The sequence below is a fragment of the Plecotus auritus genome (genome assembly GCF_963455305.1).
Source record: "Plecotus auritus genome assembly, chromosome: 8".
NCBI lineage: Eukaryota > Metazoa > Chordata > Mammalia > Chiroptera > Vespertilionidae > Plecotus > Plecotus auritus.
The window spans coordinates 72063985-72087871 of NC_137782.1; the positions used below are offsets into that span (position 1 = coordinate 72063985).

The following is a 23887-nucleotide window of genomic DNA, read 5'->3' on the forward strand; positions in this document are numbered from 1 at the left end:
TTCCTTGTTTAGTTCTGGAAAACTAAAATGATTTTCAGCATGTCTTCCTCTGGATTCCGGTCCATGGCTGGGTCCCTGGAAATTCATCCCGTCAACCAGCCCCTCAGGGCCTGTCCTCGATCCTTGTTCAATGCATTATATTACTGAGCTGGCCTATCACTTTTAGAGATAGGATTTGCCATTCAGGCTCTGCTATTCAGTCCTAAATACTTCAACACTCTGACTAGCTCTCTGGGTAGGAACATTGCTGAACCACTTGCACAGTTTGGCAAATTTCAACCCAGATGCTGCTCAGGTGTGTTAAAATGCAGCAGATGGAAACAGCGAGGATCCAGTAGGCTAAGATTGAGATGCCTAATGGCAGAGGCCTGAAGGGGAAATTTTGTGTTCACTTCTCTGCCAAAGGATTGACAGATGCCATTGCTTTCAATCCTTAATTCTACACACACTAAATTCTCTTAAGCATTTATAAATTGGAAAAGAAAAATAAACAACTTCATTTGTGTAGGTTTGCCATGCTACTAGCAGGAACTCAGCTTTTTTAACACTTTTGATTGAAATATAATATACACAGAAAAGTGCACAGATCCATCAAGTTGATATGGGCTTAAACAGCACCCATGTCACAAACACAGCATCACCAACACACCAGGAGTCTATCCTACTATCACATGCCTATTTTGACCTCCACATTTATAGGTTAGTTTTACCTGTTTTTAAGTTTTCTATAAATGGGAATCCTACAATATGTTTTCTTTTTGGTCTGACATCTATTACTCAACATTATATACTAGAGACCTGGTGCACGAAATTCATGCATGGGGGGGGCGTGTCCCTCAGCCCAGCCTGCACCCTCTCCAAACTGGGACCCCCCGGGTGGGATCAGGCCTAAATGGGCAGTCAGACATCCCTCTCACAATCCAGGACTGCTGGCTCCCAACCACTCGTCTGCCTGCCTGCCTGATTGCCCCTAACCGCTTCTGCCTGCCAACCTGATCACCTCCTAACCACTCCCCTGCCAGCCTGATTGATGCCTAACTGCTCCCCTGCTGGCCCAATTGCCCCTAACTGCCCTCCCCTGCCGGCCTGGTCACCCCTAACTGTCCTCCCTTGCAGGCCTGGTCGCCCCCAACTGCCCTCCTCTGCCAGCCCAGTCACCCCTATCTGCCCTCCCCTGATGGCCTGATTGCCCACAACTGCCCTTCCCTGCCGGCCTAGTCACCCCCAACTGCCCTCCCCTGCTGGCCATTTTGTGACAGCCATCTTGTGTCCACATGGGGGTGGCCATCTTTGACCACATGGGGGCGGTCATCTTGTGTGTTGGAGTGATGGTCAATTTGCATATTACCTCTTTATTATATAGGATATGACATTCTTCTGTATTTTGCATTTTGATGTAGTTTGTTTATTCTCTTTGCTAAATAATATACAGTAGTCCCCCCTTATCCATGGTTTGGTTTTCCATAGTTTTAAGTTACCTGAAGTCAACCACATTTCAAAGTACCAAATGGAAAATTCCATAAAGAAACACTGATAAATTGTAAGTTACACATCATTTTGAGCAGCATGATGAAATCCCATGCCATCCAACTCATGTCCAGTGTGGCTGGAAGGGAGTGATGAGCCAGAGAGGTTGGAGGAGGAGTGATGAGTCACCCAAATAGTGATAGATGACCACTATAAAAATTTGGCTTTATTCCCACTGACGTGGGTAACTATTGCATCATTTTGAGCATGGGATTGATTTGGTGTGATATTGTAGTAGGATTGCCCGGGCTTCGACTTTAAAAGCCATAGAAGGAGGTGCAGAAACAGAAATACACAGATGAAAATGCTTGGGGTAGAGGTAGTGAGAAATGGTTGATTCTGGAGATGTTTTGAATTTAAGTAAAAAAAAAATTTGCTATAGGTGAGATATATGCCATGAGAGAAAGAGGCTGCTAAGGATGATCTCAGGGCTTTTTGGAGTTGCTTTTTTTTTTTTTTTTTTTTTTTTTGATGAGAGCTACTTACGGAGGGGAAATCAGAAATTGGGTTTGGATATAAAATTAAAAATAGTATTTGACCAACATAGCAGAATGCACACAGGTGTGACTTCTTATCTCTCTTGAGATGCTATGAAAATAATGGTAAAGAAACATAAATACCCAATGATGAAGAGAATGAGATGGGTCACTAGGGGATGACATATTTCAGTAAGTTTCCAGAAGAAGAAATGAGCAAGGGGAATGCCTGATGAAGTGAAGAAAACCACAGTGCAACCCACATATAGGGCTACAGCCAAGGAAATTACTGGCCTGCTCAGAAGCAATTGAGAGAGGCTCCAACAGATTGTGGATTAAGTACTAAAGGTTAAGTTTGTCAGTTAAAGGGATAAGCACAAAAGGTAGCAAGCATTGGAGTTAAGGACCCAGAGTAAAGCTCTTCTCATCCTAGCAAAATACCACACCATAGCAGCTGGCACCCACATGCTTACCCTAAAGAGAAGTCTGCAAGCCAGTAAATTCCACTTACAGACTCAGAGCTCCCTGTCAGCTCTTCACTGCCCCAGTCTAAAATGTGAGCTAAAAACAAAACATCCACAGGCTATTGAGAAAGACTACAGCATTGAATGATAAGGAGGCCAAGATAAGCAGAAAGTGAAATGGTAATAGAAGATAAAGAGATAATTCAAGGAGCAAATCATTAAAAAAAACAAAACACAAGTATCTTCAGAGAGATTTTTGAATGTATTATATCCAGGAGATAAGAATCAGATGCTGTGAAAAATAGGTAACAACAATGATTAAGTTTTCTCGGAAATAAAAAATAAGATAATAAAATGAAAATATAAATTCTTCAGAACTGTTGTAAGAGAGTATGAAGTGAATCTCCCAGAATGTGGAACCATACAACAACAATGAAGGCAGCAAACAACCAAAAAGTAATGGACAAACAGTGGCAATAAGAGAGAAAAGATAAGAGATACATGCATAGTCACTCTATAGAGTGCAGTAGCCAATGAAAAGGATAAAACATGAGAGGAATATATGAAGGACATAAGAGAAGAAAACATGTGAAAGCTAAAGCCAGGTCTTAAAGTGGAAATAGCAAGTATAGGAGTGCAATTGGTTCAGGCATTGTGAATAGGAAGCTAGAAGAGATTAGATAAATGAAAAAAAGTCTTGTTTCTTTCCCTCCCCCCTCAAGCCCCCCCAAAAAAGAAAACCAAAGTAGAAGGAGGGATAAATATATAGGAAATGCATTATCTAAATATAAGCCATGCTAGAGCATGCAGAATTTTCAACAACTAGGAGAGCAGCCAAAAAAGATTGATAATATTTGGTATTAGGATAGTTCCCTTTTGAAAGCCATGTGGTTCATGGTGTTGAAACTATAGCAAATAAGATCATCATAGCCCTGCAGAAAGTTGTATTTGCACTTTTGTAATCATGTGCATTTTTATTTTCTTGGTTTTAAAAATTTAAAGTCAATTTACATGCAAATATTTGAAGCCAACTGTGGACACTGGACAAGATTTTTATCTTTCAACTTTGACAATTTAAGAAGTAAATTTAAGGTAACAAGAGTTGGAGGTAAAAGGCTTGGTGAGTAAATGTCCTCCTCTCACAAACAGAGAAGCCAAGGGATGCTATCTTTTATTAGGGGATAAAGAAATGGTCTAAGTGTGTTGCCTGAGGTTGTGGAAGTGACCAGGAAAAGAGTAAGAGTGATACAATTCCATCAGGGGGAAGGACGGAGGGCAATAGGAGATGGGATAAAAGTTTTAAAGCCTCATCAGCCAGAGCTGGGTAGCAGTAGTTAAACTGAGAAAACAGTACAAATATATTCTTGAAATATGGAAGTACTCCCAGAAATTTAAGAATAGAAATGCTGAACATAGTTGTCCAGAAGCAAACTAGCCCCACCAATGTGGTTCATTGGTTGAGCACTGACCTATGAACCAGGAGGTCACGGTTCAATTCCAGGTCAGGGCACATGCCTGGATTTCAGGCTCCATCCCCAGTAGGGAGTGTGCAGGAGGCAGCCGATCAAATGATTCTCTCTCATCATTGATATTTTTATCTCTCTCTCCCTCTTCCTTCCTCTCAGAAATCAATAAAAATATATTTTTAAAAAATGTTTTAAGAAGCAGAACTAGGGTACACTGCCATAAGCAATCATGGACTCTTATTATAAAACTCCTTGGACAATATTTTAAAAACTATGTTTGTACTTCTTTGATAAATAATATATTTTTAGATGGCTACCATTTACCAAGAATTTATTGTGTCTGCCACAGGTCAAAGTATTTAACATGAATTACCTCCCTTAATTCTCACAACAGCTCTATGAAGTAAATACTGTTATTAGCTTTAATTTATAAGAAAATGAATTTTGGACAGGTTATTAAAAAAAAAAAAAAGGAAAGGCTTGTCCAAGATGATTCTACCACGCAAGGGTTACATTTGGCCTTCCATAACAGAAAATTAAACCAAATAGTGGCTTAGACTAATCAAGAAATGGAGGACTTTCTATTTGTTTGCATTTATTTCCTCACGCAGCAGGAAGCCTGAAGGTGGGTGGGTGGTTGTGGCATTGAGTCAGCGGCTCAAGAATAACAGGCTTACACCCTGTGATTGGCATGGCCTTTTGCTCTCAGATCAGGATGCCTCTGCAGCTCCCCTCATCCCATTTGTGTTCCCAACAACAAGAGATGAGCACCCGCATCAGGTAACCACATTTTCCCAGAGCCTTACAGCAGACTCCTGCTAACATATAATTTACCAGGTGTCATGTTGCCACCCCAGCTACTGGGGAAGTTGAAGACGTATTTTTTCAGTTAGATATATCACTAGACTAAATAATGTAAGGTTTCTGTTAGGACAGGAGAAATGGATATTAGCTAGCACTTAGCAGTGAGTCCCACATCTAGGGAGTGGCAGAGTGGGGTTCTGACATCCAATAAAGTATATTTTTAAACAAACTAGCAAAAGCATCAACAATATAAGGATCAGTCAGAAGCATTAAATTAACTGATACCAGTATTTTAATTTTAAAGTAGAAGACAAGCACTAACTGTGGCTTTTTTTAAAAATATTTTTTAAATTAATTTCAGAGAGGCAATGAGAGGGAGAGAGAGAGAGAATCATCAATGATGAGAGATTGATTAGCTGCCTCCTACAAGCCCCACACTGGGGATCGAGCCCACAACCCAAGCATGTGGAACTGTGAGCTTCTGGTTCATAGGTCGACACTCAACCACTGAGCCATGCTGGCCGGGCACAAATTGTTTTTCAGAGTCCCTCTCTGTAGCCTCCATAGGCAGTAAGCATTGTCAAATCGAGGTAATCAGAGCCAAAGCAAGGAATAGTTGTCATAGTAGAGGAAGGACTAACATAATTGATATTCACTTACCAAGAGCCAAAGGGCCCCTTCATTTGAATGGGAAGAATCTAGCTTGCAAAAAGGTTTACAGTAATCATAGGAGCATTATTAAACATAATTTAAAACAAAAGGATTTCCAAATGAGAAAAAATATATTTTAGCAAAATTCCATGTGTTAAGTTATAAGTTAATGAAGAAGTACCTATATGTAGTTTACTAATTAATTTTCAAGGAATACAGTTTTAATTTTTCAGGCACATTTTATTTAATGAATAAGCAGCACCATTTAACTTCCAAGAAATCATGATTGCTCCTTTTTCACCACTTGACATGTATCTTACTAAAGAAATTAGCTGGGTTTTTTTCCTTTTAAAATCTTTTTTTTTTCATCTGATCTCTTCAAATAGAATTAATTTTTAAAAAACAAACAATGGTAATCATTATAATTGCAGAGCCTGCGTACATACACTTATTTTCTATAGTACGCAGCACTCTGGCAGATTCCACCAAAGTAATAATTAGCATTGACACTGCTAGTCTCAGAAGACATAATAGCAAGTGTTTTCACAAAAGTGACATGAGGCTTTTGGAAAGAACCATTTCAAGAATATAGCAGATTGACATGAAAGCCACAGAAATGAACCTTTGGGGTTTCATATGTGGGCACTGAATTTGCAATTTCTCTGATGTACAAATGAGCAGCTGCTCAGCAAACTAGCTGGAGGGAGAGAAGAGTGTCTCCTCAGCTGATGTTCAAAATACACCTGAGACTCACAATGATGTAGCTGATAACCTCTCATCATGAAAACTTAGCCAAAGCAAAACATCTTTCTCTTTCACCATGAAAAAATGCTTTTCTGTGCTATGAAGATGAATGCTGGGCAAGATGAATTCTGATGCTTGCCAGTAGGTGAGAGAAATGTGCTCAGCCGGGCACTGCAGCTCGGAATGAGCCACAGTGTTCTTCATACTCCAGTCCCAAATGGCTACCCACTTATGAGTAGACATCATGGAAACAACACCATTATTGGAGACAGCAATAGAGGTGTACAGATAAATAAGAAATAAATAGAAAATGATGCATTGCTAGGACCATTATATATCTCAGATATTAAAATAACTTGTTTTAAATTTTTATTTATTCCAGGAACCTGTTAAAAATTAATTAAGTACAATAAATTGAGGCTTCCTAATAAGGCACTTTGGAAATAACCTGCTTTTAGATGATCATTTGCCACTCTTTTTACTTCATTTGGGTAACCATTGACTCATCATTATTTATATAATTATATGGTACTAGAGGCCCGGTGCATGAAATTCGTGCATGGGAGGGGAGGGGTGCGTGTGTGTCACTCAGCCCAGCCTGCACCCTCTCCAATCTGGGACATCCCTCTCATAATCCAGAACTGCTGGCTCCCAACCATTCACCTGTCTGCCTGCCTGATTGCCCCTAACCATTTCTGCATGCAAGCCTGTTGGACACCTAACTGCTCCCTGCTGGCCCTATTGCCCCTAACTACCCTCCCCTGCTGGCCTGGTCACCCCTAACTGCTCTCCCCTGCAGGCCTGGTCCCCCCCAACTGTCCTCCCCTGCAGGCCTGGGTCCCCCCACAATTGCCCTCCCCTGCAGACCTGGTCTCCCCCAACTACCCTCCTCTGCCAGCCCAGTCACCCCTAACTGCCCTCCCCTGCTGGCCTAATCACCCACAACTGCCCTCCCCTGAAGGCCATCTTATGGCAGCCATCTTGTGTCCACATGGGGGCGGCCATCTTGTGTGTTGGGGTGACGGTCAATTTGCATATCACTCTTTTATTAGATAGGAGTAGTAGCCCTGCACACAAATCCGTGTGCCAGTAGCTCACCAGTAGCTCGCTGCCACCCTCCAGTAGCTCTCCACCTGCTGCCCCACCCTCCTATAGCTCCCCCCGACCCCTCATAGCTTGCTGCCCTGCCCCCTCCTGTATCTCTCCGCCGCCCACTTGTAGCCAGTAGCTCCCTGCAGCCCTCCTGTAGCTCTCTGCCCGCTGCCCCGCCCTCCTGTAGCTCCCTCCGCCCCCTGCCCCCCCTCATAGCTTGCTGCCCTGCCCCCTCCTGTAGCTCTCCACCCCCCACTTGTAGCCCGCTGCCCCACCCTCCTGCTGATCCGTGATCTGATTGTTACGCATAACGACCATTTGCATATTACATCTTTATTATATAGGATAATTGTAACTATTTACACATGTATAGAGAGAGAGAGAGGGAGACAGAGATTCAGTATTCCTTTTAGAATGTTTTGTTTCCTCAAAGACTCCTCTGAATGAATGCATGTTTTTGAGAGCAGAGGTCACACTCTGTCTTTTCTCTGTAACTCCACATGCTTGCTGTCAGTCATGCCATGGCCCAGGCTCCTTGATGCCACAATGCCATGGGTGCCTTTTACAATGCACAGCTTTGGTGTGGCAGTTTTCTATCACTAGGACTGATACTGACCACTGACCTGTGTTTGAGCTCAAACAAACAAACAAAAACCCTCCCCTTTTTAAAGACAATGAGCATAATACCCTAAAATAAAAATGAGTCAAGAATGTAAACAGAGCCCAGTTAGTGTGGCTCAGTGGTTGAGCATTGACCTATGAACCAGGAGGTCATGGTTCCATTCCTGGTCAGGGCACATGCCCTGGTTGTGGGCTCCTTCCCCAATAGGAGGGTGTGCAGGAGGCAGCCGATCAATGATTCCCATCATTGATGTTTCTCTCTCTCTCTCTCCCTCTCTCTCTCTCTCTCTCTCTCTCTCTCTTTCTCTCTCTCTCCCTCTCTCCCTTTCTTCCTCTCATACATAAAATGATGTTCATGCTGATAAACTAGAGATGCCAATTGAGACCTCTGCAAAAATTTTCTGAAAGTTAGATAATAGCAAATTTTGGAGAGCATGGAAAAATAAAAGCTCACTGCCAATAAGAAAGCACAGTGCCCTAGCTACTTTGGTGAGCAAGTAGCAGCATCTGTTACTAGGAAGATGCATGGATTCTAAGAATTCATCAGGATATTTATCCTAGAGAATCTTTTAGATGTGACCTAAGGATACAGGAAGTATGCTTGTGCAAAGAAACATTTCTGAAGGAAAAGACAAGAAATGTTCATGAATAAAAATATGGATTAATAAATTATACATTCCTACAGTTGGATAGTGTAGTAATTAAAATTAATTAAATAGATCCACCTGCAGAAGCAAGGATACAGTTTAAAGACATAATGTTGGTTGCAAGTATACATTAGCCAAAGGATACATATGATATGGTATAATTTATGCATTATTTTAAACATACAGGGTCCCATACCAATGAGTGGCAGTCTTTTTCTGTAAAAGGCCAGATAGTAAATATTTGGCATTTCTGAAGTCTCTTTTGCTGCTACTCAACTGTGCCATTGTAGCATGAAAGCAGCCATAGACAGTACATACACGAAGGAGCATGTTGGTGTCCCAATAAAACTTCATTTATGAAAACAGGCAGTAGACTGGATTTAGCCCTTAGGCCTTAGTTTGCTGAACCCTGATCTGTATACCCTTCTCCTCATAATTCTGTATGAAAATAGATGGTATTGATATCTACTAGTACCTTTCAAAACAGAGATTGCTTCTGGGGAGAGGGAGAAGAATGGAGTGAGGAAGAACCACAGCATAGAATTAATCTGCACCACAATATCTTTGTACATGTATTTTTTAAAAAGTATGAAAACAAATATGGCAAAATGTTGACATTTGTTAAACTTAGATCTATTTGTTACACTACTCTCTGTATTTTTATGTGTACCAGATGTATGTAAAACTGAAAAAGGGAAGGATAAAGTCAATACATTAAAATATTACAGATAACATAAACCAGCACAATGGGAAATGGAAAGATCTGCAAGAATGGTATTTCTTCCAAAAGACCCTGTCTTCATTTGTGTACCCTTTGTCATAAGTTAGGACAAAGTTAAGAGGTGTGAATTGCCAATGGAGAAAGGTCTGTTCTCAGAACTATGAATAGTGTTGAACTGCTGCTTGATGAGTATTTGGATCTGGGGGAAGTGTGAAATGTGTTATAATTGAATCTCTCTTTACAAAACCTGCATTTAAATCTCTCTTTACAAGACCCTCTCTGTCCATCTTATCATCTCCCCTGACATTTCTCCTCTACCATTTGTAAAATGGGGTGGCAATAATAGACTGTATCTCAGAGGGTGGTGGTGAGGATTAAATGAGTTCATTATTTTAAAAATGCTTAGAGCAGTGCCTAGCATATAGTAAATGCTAAATCAGTGTTTTAGCATTTAGAAAACCATTAAGTGGATTTACTTATCTTTTTATCTTATTGAATTATATGTATCAGCAATCCTAAAATTCTCCAGGACAAAATGACTGAGAGCACAGTATCTAAGAGCATAAATGTTGGAGCCCATGAAACAAGTGATCTAATCCCAAACCGTGACTTTTATTAGCTCTGAAAACATATGCTTTAGAAGTGCTATGAAACTGAATCCTCATCAGTAAAATGAGGCTAAGAACAGTACCTACCTCCTAGAGAATTGTTGTAAGAATTAATTACGATCTTGGATGCAAAGAACTTAGCTCAGTGCAGAGCAAATTCTCCAACAATACCTAGGAGGGTAATAGAGAATTGTGAACTAATTGTTAGTAGTATTAAGCAAACACATATTTCCTGTGCCAAGTATGATGGAATTTAAATAGCTTTAGAAATAAATGTAAATTAACTTTGTGACATAGTAGGAAAACCTGATCCCTCCTAAGGTGAAGAGACTGATAGCTCATTGATGGCACCAGCACCTGTCAGGGGGTGGGGGGGTGGGCAGGAATTGCAGAAATAATCTCACAGATGTAATATACGAACATGCCCATTTCGACACCAGGTGAAACTCCATGCAAGTTCATCTTTAGATCCATTTTCTCTAGTTTGGGTCTCTGCTATCCGTTTTATGAAAAGAGATGGACCATAAAGCAGGAAATATCACTTAAGGCACTTCACGGGTTTAAATAGCAGGGGCTGAACCCAGCTTGGTGTCAAATCATCAAAACTATGTCTCTGCAGGTAGAAAACAAGTCCTCCCGATTAAATAAGAAGCTGCCAAACTAACCAGGGCCCAGTACTGGACTGATGGGGGCCCTGCCAGGGTCAGATCTGTCTATACTGCAGGAAAGCATGTCATCATTTCAAGATGAACAGAGACTCCTTTAAGCTCTGGCTGCATCTCCTTAGCCATGTTGTTCTTAATGCAGCCCTGAGGGCTTTTGGTTATTCTAGAACTAATAACTGAAGTAATTTCTTTATTTGCGTGCAAAACAAGAGACAAAGCTTAGAGCAATGCTTCCTAGACCAGGTCCTGAAACACATTGTGATTCAAAATGTTGTCCCTGGCCCAGCAGTATGCTCAAACTTTAATACACATAAAAATATAAGGATTTCATGAAGGAAAAAAAAAAAAAAAGCAAATCTGAGTCAGAAGGTCTGGTGTGGAGCCTAAAGTCCTACATTTCTAACAGTCAGTCAGTCAATGCTGTTAAGTCTATGCTAGAATTTTGCTACTCCGTGGTATGCTATAGCATATTCCTCACTTGGGAGCTTGTAGGAAATACAGATCCTCTGTATCCTCCCCAGATGTCCTGAATCAGCATTTACATTTCAGTAAGACCCCAGTGATTTGTTTGCACATGAAAGTTTGGAAAGCACTGCTCTGGAACATATGCATGTAAACCAATTTTCCCAGGGTTTTGGCTACTGCTGAAAAGTCTAGAAATAAGCAGTGCTATGCCCATATCCCCTCTGATTCCTTTGCCATTCTCACACACAACAACTTGGTGGACTTTCACTCCCAACAGCTAGCACCCATGTCTCTTTGTTGGCAGCTCCCTCTGGATGCTGGAACCCCTTTTTTGCCTGCTATCAAGGAAAGCAGGAAGTACCTGGGGATTTCCATCCCCTCCAGCAGCCTTAACCAAGAATAACAGGCACAGGTTTCACCATATTCCAGGTCCCTTGCCCCTGATCAGAAAACTCACCTTTGAGGTGTGGTCTACCCAGGAAAGAATTAGGCCAAACTTACCATCTGCCTGAATTTGTTTGGTATCTCATCCTTCTGCCTTCTTCCTATCCCAGCCCTGCTCACCTTCCCATAATATTGCAGGGAACACTTTGTAATAAACCCATTCCTCATAATCCTTGTCTCAGGGTCTGCTACTAGGGAATCCAAAGTAGGACACATATCGTTTAGCCCAGTGACCATCACCAAACCAAGAGTTGGATTATTTCTAAAGTTCTCTTGGTCACTGCTTCCTCCCCGCCCCCCATCCCCGCCCCACCCCCACCCCCCAATCTTTGAATCAGCCTAGATGAGATCTCTTGTGTATCTCAAAAGATTGCAGGAGGCCAATGGATTCTAGGAATTCCACATTTGGAAATTTAGATGGTCACCTTCTGAGAATGTGATGAAATAAATTATGCTTTACTGTTGTAATGAGCTCACTGTGGCTGTGCAGTGAAGGTGGTGATGAAGCTTTCCTACAGCTGGCTTCATAAAGGGTTCATAAAAAGAGCAAAGGATCCAGGAGACCTGCACTGGCCAATGTGGCAGCCACAGCCATCAGCCACATGTGTGGCTATTGAGCACTTGCAAGATTGCCAATGCAATTGAGGTGAGCAATAAGTGTAAAATGCACACTTCATTTCAAAAACTGAGCACATTAAAAAATGTAAAATATATCAGTAATTTTTATGTTGATTACATGGTTAATAATAATATTCTAAAAAATATTGAGTTAAATAAAATGTATTATTGAAATTAATACATTTTAATAATACATTTTATTTAACCCAATATTTTTGGGTTTTGTTGTGGGTTTTTTTTTTTTTTGCTTTTTTTTTTTTTTTTTTTTTTCTTTTTTAAATGTGGCTACTAGAAAGTTAAATGTTGTTCACATTATGGGGTGAAGCAAAAGTGGGTTTACAGTTATTCCGATGGAAAATACAATAATAAATAATAATACAAGAATAAACCCTGTGTTTAGTGTACTCACAAGTGTAAACCTTCTTTTGCCCCACCCTGTACCTCTATTGGACCTGATATAATACAGGCCTTAGTTTTCAACCAAAAGATCAGAACCAGTTAAATTTCCCCCACTCTTTATAATGCCTTCACTGTACCTATTTCTGGTGTGGGATTAGCCCCAGTAAGCATACAAAGTAGTGCATTGCCATCAATTATGAATACTCTTAGCAATGTATAAAGTTACCAGGGAGCTGGAAATATATAAAATTTGATCCTTAGCCCAGAAAATATTAAACCAGAATCATATTTTAAAAATCAGTGCCAGTCATTATTACTCTTAGTTTCAGATTTGCTTTGAAGAAGATTTTAAAGCTTTTAAAAAGTTATTTCTATTGTTTTCTGTGAATACATCAAGCTTGGTGGTCAGTTATTTGGCTTCACTCACAGTTGTTCTCTTCTGTTTTTCCCAAGTCCTCCACCTACAGTGTGGAGTTCAAAGTGGCTGTGCTTCTCACCTGGATTATTACAACTTCCTAAATGAGTTCCCGCCATTTGGTTTCTCAGCCTGAACTCCATCTTTGACAAGGCTGCCAGATAATCTCCCTAACACAGTCTAGGCCAGTGGTCGGCAAACTGCGGCTCGCGAGCCACATGCGGCTCTTTGGCCCCCTGAGTGTGGCTCTTCCACAAAATACCACGGCATGGGCGAGTCTATTTTGAAGAAGTGGTGTTAGAAGAAGTTTAAGTTTAAAAAATTTGGCTCTCAAAAGAAATTTCAATTGTTGTACTGTTGATATTTGGCTCTGTTGACTAATGAGTTTGCCGACCACTGGTCTAGGCCATAGTCCCCTCACTTCACACCCTAATAACACACACACACACACACCCCAAAAAAGCCTTTGGGATATTACATTCTTTTGCTAAATTATCTTCAGATACCTGAGTAGACATTAAATGTTTTTAGTACTCTGGCCTCAATTTTACTTTTTTGTTGTTGCAACTTCCCCTTTCCTTTCAAATTTATATTAGACTATTCCCCATTCCGTCTCAATACTGCCTTGTTTGCTTGCCTCTGTTCTCCCTACCCCCCAATTTTCTCTGCTTACAATGCTCTGTTCCTATTCCATCACTCTCTGCCCCAATTCCTAAAGTCCCACTTCAAATGTTACTTTATTACATGACTAGAGGCCTGGTGCATGAGATTCATGCACTGGGGGTGAGGGTCCCTCAGCCCAGCTTGCACCCTATTTCAGTCCGGGAACCCTCAGGGGATGTCTGGTTGCCAAGGAGGCGGGAAAGGCTCCCGCCACTGCCACTGCGCTCAGCTGTGAGCCCGGCTTCTGGCTGAGCAGTACTCCCCCTGTGGGAGCACACTGACCACCCTGGGGCAGCTCCTGTGTTGAGTGTCTGCCCCCTGGTGGTCAGTGTGTGTCATAGCAACCAGTCGTTCTGCCATTAGGTCGATTTACATATTAGCCTTTTATTATATAGGATGACATATTATCAGTGTCTTAAGTCAGGAGACAAAAAACAAAAGACCAAGAAACAACAGTAGAAATAATAAAATTAGGTACAAAAACTATTGAACTAAAAAACATGATTTCATTGAGGAGAAAGCCATGCCAACAATAACATTGGGTAATTAGGCTACTTAGATCTTATGTCACCTCTTACAGACATTTCTTTTTTGGACTAGAATGTTAATTGTGTGTTCAAAATTATCATCCAGAATAGAACTTCAACTTTATTTGCAGGTTTGCTCTTTTTCATTTTCATGTAAACCAAGCAAGATCACCAGTGAATGGTGTGAGGTAGGGATTAAGATTAGGAAGAAGTGAGGGACTGACAGAGTTGGGGGCAGGAGAGTACCGGATACTGTATGACATTGTGACTGCAACTGGTTTAAAGAACTTCTAGAACCTTAATGAGCATTTAAATATCCCTGGGAAGCTGCTTTGGCTTGAGTTGTAAAGTGGGAAGACTACATTTGTAGGTGTGTTGAAAATATATTTGTCTATATTTTAAACTTTTCTATAACTCTTTATCTGTTGATAATGAAAGAAAACTAGGACAAAGTATTCAGTTATTGAATGGCAACATACCAGATTCCTATCAGTAGAGTTTTTAAAAGCAGTAAAATCTTTGTTTATGCGTAAAGAACATTTCCTTAGGTTTTGAATTTAATTGTGTCATTTTTACACACACACACACACACACACACAAAAAAAACAAACCCTTAGGCATACAAATTGAATGAATTTGTCTTCCTGGTAGCCTAGTTAAACATGTGTCTAATGACTGTACAGTATTAAGCTAATGCAAGTGTGATTTACATTTTCCAGGAATGGACAAATGAGGTTTTCAATTTGGCAACAAACCTGCTGGCCCACAACATGTCCAGGGACGCATTTCTGGAAAAAGCGTAAGTAGCTCTAATTTTATTGCTAAGGGTGTTGCTTCTTCTGAGTCAGTTTCCTTTCTCCTTTGCGAGTCTTTTGTTATGACGCACTGGCTCCTCACATTGATAAACATAAATTTCCCTTTGGGATTTGTTAGAGAACTGATTCCTCCTCCATTTGAAATTGGAAGACTTCCAAGAAAATATCTTTTTTTCTTTGAACTGCACATCCTTAAGCGCCCCTGAATGTCAATGCCTTTGACACACTATAAGGAGACACTTTCAAATCCTGGCATCTGTGCTTGGAACCAAATATTATTAATTTCAGATCGTTGTCTGCTTCTGCATCTGCCTGTGTCATATCAATTATTAATCTGAGGAAGAGAATGAACAACATATGGTACTCATTTCTCCAGATTATTAGCTCTGATAGATGCTACAATAACTTCTCTCACAACTTAAACCAAAAGGCTCATGTCCTGATCCCTGCCCTTGCAGACAATCACAGCAAGTGTTAATAAGAAAAGAGAAAGAGAAGGGAAAGAGTAGAATTAAAAGGAGAAGGAAAGAAAAGCAAATCAGGATTACCCAATCATTCTGGTATTACAGTATTATTTGACTGGGGAAAACAATGATTTCTGCCAGACAAGCAGCAATGAATTGGTGTGTTCACTTCCTAAGTTGAGGATGTTCAAGAGATTGGGAGCCTTGAACAACAAAACCACAAGTGGAAATATTTCTATGTGGCCCTCTATTTTATTTAACAACTTTCTCTCTTCCCTCTTCTTCTGTAAGGCATACCCATCATTTCAGACCTAAGGTTCAGCCCACATTTCTCTCCAACTTTTCTATGAATTTATTTTAGTTTGATTCAGTAGCCACAGGTCTTCACTCAAATGCTTTCTCATCATCTCATCTCCTTAGTTGTCACCTTGAGTTTGACCCTTCATACATGCCTCCTCCTCTACCCCTTTCTTTTTATCTTTTGTTTTTACCATCTAATGGACAGTTATCTAATAGACATTTCTTGAACATCTTTTGTGCCAGGCAATGTTAGTGGGCCATGACACAGAGATAAATGTTTTATCTGAAACACAGCATGTTATAGCTAGTAAAAACATCTATTTAGCTAATCATTTGTTATCTGTTGCAAATGTCTGTTCAAGGTAGATGTTTCCTTATGAATAGCTGCTATGGACATTATAGACCTTGTCTTTTGATGAACATGTTATGAGAATTTCTGTTGCATGTACTACTAGATATGAGACTGCTGGATCATACCATGTGTAGTTTCTTAAAGTAGTGGTCCCAAATTCTGCTGCTTCATCTCTGTAGCCACATGTCCAGAAGCAGTTGAAGAGATAAATATAGGTGCTATATTCACACAATGGAATACTATACAGCAATGAGAATTAATGCTTTCCAACTATAAGCAAGCAAAAACATGGATGAATCTTAAAAATAACTTTGAGTGAAAGAAGCCAGACTTAAAATAATGTGATTTCATTTACATACAGTACAAAAACAGGCAAAAATTGTCTATGTTGGTTAAAGTCAGGATTAAGGTTCCCTTTTGGGGAAGAGATTCTGGAAGGGGGTTCGAGAGGCACTGCTGGGATGCTACAGTGTGATAATATTCTATTTCTTGATCTGGGTGCCAACTGCAGAGACATGGGCAGCTTGTGAAAATTCAGTGAACTGTGCATATGCATGAGCCCTTTTCCAATGTATATTATTTGCTTTTTAAAAAGTAAACACTTCTTTTTCTGCTTCTCCAACAGCTATACTAAACTTAAGCTGCAAGTCACTCCAGAAGGGCGCATTCCTCTCAAAAAGTAAGCTTCCTCAGCATTTCCCATTCTTCGTTTTATTTTTCCCAAAGATTTGAGTCCATGCCATGACTATTTTGTTTCTCCTCTGGCCCAAGTGGGAGCATGGAAATGCGTGGTCACGCCATCTTCCCTCACGTGCCTGTTCACATCAGTGCAGCTGGTTTCCTCAGAGGGTCCCACGGCTTCCCCTTTCTGTGGCCTCATTTTCAAGAAACACCAAAGCAAGAAAGTGTGGACGGGGTGGGGGGGATCTTGCTGATAATCCAAAAGATTATCTGAGATTAAGAATTAAGAACTATTCTAGGATGGAAATTGGGTGACCATGGTGTCTTTTTATACCACAATGACACTAACCTGAAAGCAGGGGTTTCAAGCTCAAATGTCAACAGAAGCCAGGCAGGAAAAGAAAAGATGAAGCAGGCCAGGATCAGGGAGAAAAACTTAAGAGTGAAATCCCCCATCTAAACGGGACAATGACAACTCAACCCCATCATAATCCTGTGGGGCTAGTGGGCTCCAGGCACTAGATTTTCTAATGTTTAAATAGAATCATTAAATCCAAATTATGATCTATATATATAGAAACCTAAGTGACCGTTCAACTCTCCAACCAGTAGCTATGACTCACAATGACCACCATGGGGCAGACGCTCCAATCGGTAGCTATGACACCCACTGACCACCAGGGGGCAGACACTCAATGCAGGAGCTGCCGAGCTGCAGTGACTTGACAGCTGCGATTCTCAGGTGATGCACCCAGAACCAGAGAGGAGTGAGCCCAATTCCAGGATGCATCACCCAAGAACTGCCTCTCACAATCCAGGACCCCTCAGAAGATGTCAGAGAGCCAGTTTTGGCCCAATCCCTGCAGGCCAGACCAAGGGATCCCACCAGTGCACGAATCCGTGCACCAGGCCTCTAGTATTAAATGTAGCAATACTTAAGTTATGTTTTAAAAGCCAAATTACTGACAAAAAAGAAAAAGCACATCTTTAGACCATATTTAACCAAACGTCTTTAACCATTGGCTTACTAGGTACTAGTGGGCTTCTGTTAATGTAAAAGTTAAATCATTACTTATTATTAATAACTAGAGGCCCGGTGCATAGATTTGTGCACCGGTGGGGTCCCTCAGCCTGGTCTGCGGGGATCCGGCTAAACCAGCTCTCCAACATCCCCCAAGGGGCCCCAGATTGTGAGAGGGTGGTTCTTGGGTGACACACCCAGGAATTGGGCTTCTCCTCTCTGGTTCCGGGTGTGTCACCCAAGAACCACAGCTGCCAAGTCATTGCAGCTTGGCAGCTCCTGCATTGAACCCCTGCCCCCTGGTGGTCAGTGTGTGTCATAACTACTGGTCAGAGTGTCTGCCCCCTGGTGGTCATTGCACATCATAGCTACCAGCCAGTTGGCCAGTCGCTTAGGCTTTTATATATATATATATAGACTAGAGGCCTGATGCAAGAAATTTGGGCAAAGGGCTCAGCCCCCGCCGCCACCACGGCAGCTGGGGGCCTCTGCCTCTGTCTGGGCCCCCGCTGCCACGGCTTTGTCCAGAAGGTCATCCAGAAGGACATCTGGTATAATTAGCATGTTATACTTTTATTATTATAGATATTAACAATGTACACCTTCAGAGCAAGGGGCAAAGTTAGCAAGGACATTTTTTTTAGTGCTTAATATTAGAGACTATTTAGTGCAATGCCTTTTAATCGAGTCATCACCATTGTCTCAAAATATTGATTTTATATTAGGCACTTTGATTATAAAAAGCACACGCATCAATCTTTCAGAACACATGTGCATATGCATGGTATGATGGGAAGTTTTTAATGCTTTAAAGCTGAATGCCAATGAGGTTGATTCAATGGAATGTTTTCGGTTGGCATCACCTACAAGTGCTGGGATCCATATGGCTTTCAAAAACCTCTCACTTGTTGTGCTTTCACTTTGCAGCATATACCGCTTGTTTTCAGCAGACCGGAAACGAGTTGAAACTGCTTTAGAGGCTTGTAGTCTTCCATCATCAAGGGTGAGCATATTGCCTATCTAAAATTAGCACTATTAAATATCTCTGAGCAATCCTACTAAAGTATAGATTGCCCCAAATGCTATCCAAACATCAAACCATAGGAGCTCTGGCTGTGTTTCTCAGTGGTTAGAGAGTTGGCCCACCCACCAAAGGGTCACGGGTTGATTTCCAGTCAATGGCTTGTACCTGGGTTGCAGATTTGATTCGATCTCCAGCCTGATTAGGGCAGGTGTAGGAGGCAACCAATCCACATCAATGTTTCTCTCTCTCTCTCCCTCACTCCATCCCTCCTTCCCTTCCACTCTCTCCAAAAATCAATGGAAAAATTATTCTCCAGTGAGAATTAACAAAACAAAAAAAGAGAGAGAGAGAGAAGAAAACCATAGGACTTATTTGTTAATATTTACAATATGTGAGGTCACTGTAATTATATTTTCTTTCACTCCCCTTATTCCAATATTTTAATCTAGAAAGAACTTTGCTCTTTATCAATAAAAAATAAAAACTATCTGATATATAAATGTATTGGCCAAAAATATTAACATTATCAAGAATTTAAACTTCTCACTAATAAATATTTTCGTGGTGTCCCTGGAGATATTAGCTAATCATTATAGATTATGATTAGGAAGATGTTTGAAATATGAATTTAATCTTATCTCACTCTTAAAATTTCTAGTTTTAAGAGTTATAAGTTACTAAGCAATTAGTACAGCAGTACATGTTTATAAAGAAATATACTTACATGCTCTGCAGGGCTGTGCTCAAAAAGTTTGTGCTGAGAGGGAAGTTTTGAGACTGCGACTTTGCTCAGATGGTGGAAAGGTAGATGAGAAGACAAGGTTGTAATATGCTCTTTTCATGCCCAACACATTCAAGGCACTCAATATGTGTTAATCACCGAAACTCAATGAATTTGCCTTCATTTCAATACATGTCTACATGCCTGTCTCTAAAATGATTTGTTACCATTGTTTCTGAGAGAAATGAGTTTATTGTAGAATGCCTTTTTCTCATGCTGTATGCAGAACTCTCCTTTCTGTTACAAAGTATTTTTATCCTGGTATCTAAGCAACAAGTAAGCACTTTCCCAAGGACAATCCTTATGCTGTAGGGAGAATCTTTGAGCCTCTAAAACCCACTGGCAATGCTCAAGTTGCAGAGAATGAAGTTGAGGAGCCATTCTTAAGTGTATGATTAAATGTGAAAAAATATGAGTGCCATTATTAGATTCACCGGTCAGTGCTTGTTGGGAATACTTTTCAGAAAAATTAAGTTTAATAACGACTTTGGTAGGTAGAAGGAAGCAAGGAAAACCAAGAGTGCCATTCCACCACCAGTTTCCTGCTACAGGTGGAAACAGATGCTGATGCTCCAACACTAGGGCATAGCTGTGGGGAAGCTCCCAAACATTTTAACCTTCACTTTAATAAGCAAAATAAAATGATCAAACTTGCTTATTATTGCTCTTCCATTAGATGCCTTGGAGTAGGAAAGAAATAACTAAGGTTGATAATTAAATAAATATTTCTTGAACTCTTTCTGGGTACCCTCAAGCACTGAGAATATTAACACATTGAAGTCCCAGGGTTCCAGGATCAGAGAGTCTGGGGATGCTAGTCAAACACCTTGACTGACTGACGTGTAATTTGTGGGGAATTCTAGGAGCAAAAGGAGTGGAGGGCTGCCAGTGAGAATGAGGGAAGCTCATTCCAGAAAAATTAAACAATGTGCGTAAAGCCCTGAGGCCAGAAAGACTTGGCCAGTTTGAGAACTGCATTTAAGCACAAAAAGAAAGTGGGAGAGATTAATTTAGAAAGATGGGCATCAAATGTTTTTCCTCTGTAACTGCTCCCGATTTTACCTTTACTGAATAACATTGGTGAAATATAATGATCAAAAATTTAAGTTATTATTATAAATATCTAGCTAAGGAAAAGGAGTAGAAAATGAAACTGCATAGAAAGTGAAACCCATCAATCAATACTCTGTAAATTGCAATTTTCCAAACAATTGGATTCTGAAAATTTGGTCAATAAATATAAATTGAGTTTTTACAATCCACTATGTCTATTATAGGTTCACGCTTTCAGACCAAAGTCAACTGGAGACATTTGAAAAGGAAAATGAGATTCAAATAATACATGTTTAAATTGAAAAACGTATTTACTTTTAGAAAATTAAATGTTATGACAGTTTTCTGAAAACAAATTGGAGATTTTTTAAAAATATGATCAGCTTCCATCATAAAGTTTTGAAAGATCATTATTCTTAGTAAAGTACACTTTACTTGGAAGAGTTGTAGAAATTGAATGCTTTAAAAAATTTAAAAAGCAGAGACAGTTTCAGAGCTCGGAAATAAATGCTTCTGCAAACTGACTATATTTTAAATCCTTGTTGTAATTTCATATCCACAGAACAGTGTCTCTAGAAAGTATCTACTAATTAGCAAAAAGATTTGGGATATCCTAACAAGAAGTGTTTTAAATACTACACAGAAGAAAAGTTACATAAATGGTAGATAGTCCTGCATGTCTGGAGCCTCGTTTCATAGCTGGCAGTCATTCCAACTAGATTTAATTGTGTTCTGTAAATAGGCACATTACCAGAAACACAGTGGATATCCTGTTGAGATTTTTTAAACATTATCTTTGTGCACATTGTTAGGGATAATTAATGCACTTGAACTTGTGTCCCGGCCAACGTGATCCATTGGAATAACAAATTCCTTTAGAGGGTACTCCTTTAGAGATTACAGTCGCTTGTCCAAGTTACATTAATTGTTAAAAAGTAGTTCTACAGCTAAAAAGAGAGACGAAGCAATTACTGTCCTTCTATTAATAATCCAAACACATTTTCCAGTGAAACCTTTGAAGACCTTTGCATATTCAGAAAATTACCACTTTACCCACAAACTTCCTGAGCACTGAAAATAGTTTACTTGCACCAAATTACCTTTGATTTAAGTCTTATTAACTTGAGAACAGCTCAGTGTCATTTGGAATTGTATGGTTGTCTTGATATGGCATTGGCTTATGTGTTTGCATTTTAATGAAGAAGATAAGGAATAAATCTATGTGTTTCTTTTAAATAATAAAGTTTACTATAGTTATATTCTAGTCTTAGCATAACATTAGCACATGTATTTTCATTTAATAATGAAGATAAGGAGTAAATCCATGTGTTTGTTTTAAATAACAAAGTTTACTATAGTTATGAACATATAGTATATGCAATACTGAGGGAAATAGTGTTTTCTGGATTAAAAGACTACCTTAAAATTTACTAAAGAATATTATGAATAAAAATTATAAAATAATTTTTCACAGGATAACTGTTAGATTTGCCTTTCTCCTATGTCTTACATCCTAAATATAAATCAGAAATATAATCATTTCTGTAGCTGTGATTCTTAAAATAACTAATATAAAAAATTTAAAGCCTCATTAAAGCCCTGGCTGGGTAGCTCAGTTGATTATAGTGTTGTCCCGATAAGCCAAGGTCCCAGTCAGGGCACAATCAAGCAATAAATGCCTAAGTAAATGGAACATCAAGTCCATGTTTCTCTCTCTCTCTCTCTCTCTCTCTCTCTTTCTCTTTCTCTCTCTCTCCCCTTTCTCTCTGAAATCAATAAATAAAAAATTAACAAAAAACATTCAGAGATTGATTATGAGCAGTTTACTTGTAATTATTTCATGTACATTATGGCTAACTCAACTTTTGATTTATAGCTTCAGAAAAAACATATTATGAATAGGTTAAAACACTGAATTTATTGAGAAATAATTCATTGTTTTGTTGCGATGAAATCTGTATGTGGACTCTTGAGTTATTAGAGTCTACTACAATAAATTAACATATTTTCAAATAACATTTTCTGAATGTTAAATACCTATTTCTTACAAAATTACTACCCTATATTCTTTCACTTTAGTTTTCAGTAATACATATTTAAAATATATTTTTATTGATTTAAGAGAGGAAAGGAAGATGGAGAGAGAAACATTAATGATGATAGAGAATCATTGATTGATTGGCTGCCTCCTGCATGCGCCCTACTGGGGATTGATCCCACAACCCAGGTATGTGCCATTGACCAGAATGGAACCCAGGACCCTTCAGCCTATAGGCCGATGCTCTATCCACTGAGCCAAACCAGCTAGGACCCAATGATGCACATTTTAACAAAATATTTTTTTCTCTCACTTTCACCCACTGACTCCAAAGCCTTGCTCAAGTTGGGCAAGAGAAAAATGAGACAAGGAAAATCAGCTGTATTGAAATGTTTCCTTTTTTTATGCTCTAACATCCAACTGGTGATGACAATAAATTGTGTTTATTCATATTATCTTAATTAATTTGTCCCTCTTTATAAGAATTTCTGATTCACAGCCTGTAAATAAACAATGGTTAGAGTTTTACTAAAGCATATTGTTCTATGGAGTTATGTGTCTGAAATCTTATGTAAATGACTTTAGTTAAATCTGCTATTCTAAGGGAAACACAGCACATAAGTCCTTGCTATCAACTTCTACCTTTCTCATGAATTACATCCATTCCTTTGGTAAGTATTTAGTGTGCACCTGCAGTATGTTACACAGTGGAGCCAGAGCAGTTAGGTCCTAGCTTGTGTAGATCTGCAGGCTGGAAAGTAATAGAATCGTACAGCTGGGAGCAAAATCCTGTTAAATGAGTGTTGAAATATGAGACAAGCAAGGTGTGATGGTATCACAGAATGGAAGGCAAAACCCTGTCTGGGAGGAAGGAAAGGCTCCCAGAGGAAGAGATTTTAACTAAGACAAAAAGGGAGGGAGAAAAGGGGTCAGGAAGGGAAGGAAGACAATTATAGATGTTCTTAGATAAAATCCATATATGTGTGTGCTGGGTAAGGTTGGGGTGGGGAGAGGAGTGAACTCCAAATAGTAACTAAATAGTAGAGAGAATGGGAGAACACACTTGGGGTTCACAGAATCCAAGAAAGTCGAATGCTTGAGTTGGCTAACAGAGCTATTCAGTATTTCTTTACTACTATTGATATTTAAATATTTATCTTCCCTGTGTCTCTCAGCCAAAAAGTAGAATAGAGAGGGTCATTTCCAGCTATCTACAAAGCTACTTAAGGAGATGTGGGTGCTCAAGTCACAGAAAGGGGCAATGGAAAATGTACAACTTCTAGGCAAAGGGTTTCTTCCATCTTGTGAAAAGAATGGGACTTTGGAAACCAGTTTACAGGT

General features: G+C 39.7%; 1 protein-coding gene across 2 annotated transcripts in view; it reads left to right on the plus strand.

Moving 5' to 3' along the window:
* Positions 1-23887, plus strand: part of PLCB1 (phospholipase C beta 1) — a 660162-nt gene that overhangs the window by 438884 nt on the left and 197391 nt on the right. For both annotated transcript variants that reach the window (XM_080685590.1, XM_080685589.1), the window contains exons 5-7: positions 14737-14816; positions 16574-16627; positions 18578-18653. In XM_080685590.1, coding sequence (XP_080541716.1) covers positions 14737-14816; positions 16574-16627; positions 18578-18653 — 210 coding nt within the window. The remainder of the gene's footprint in view (positions 1-14736; positions 14817-16573; positions 16628-18577; positions 18654-23887) is intronic.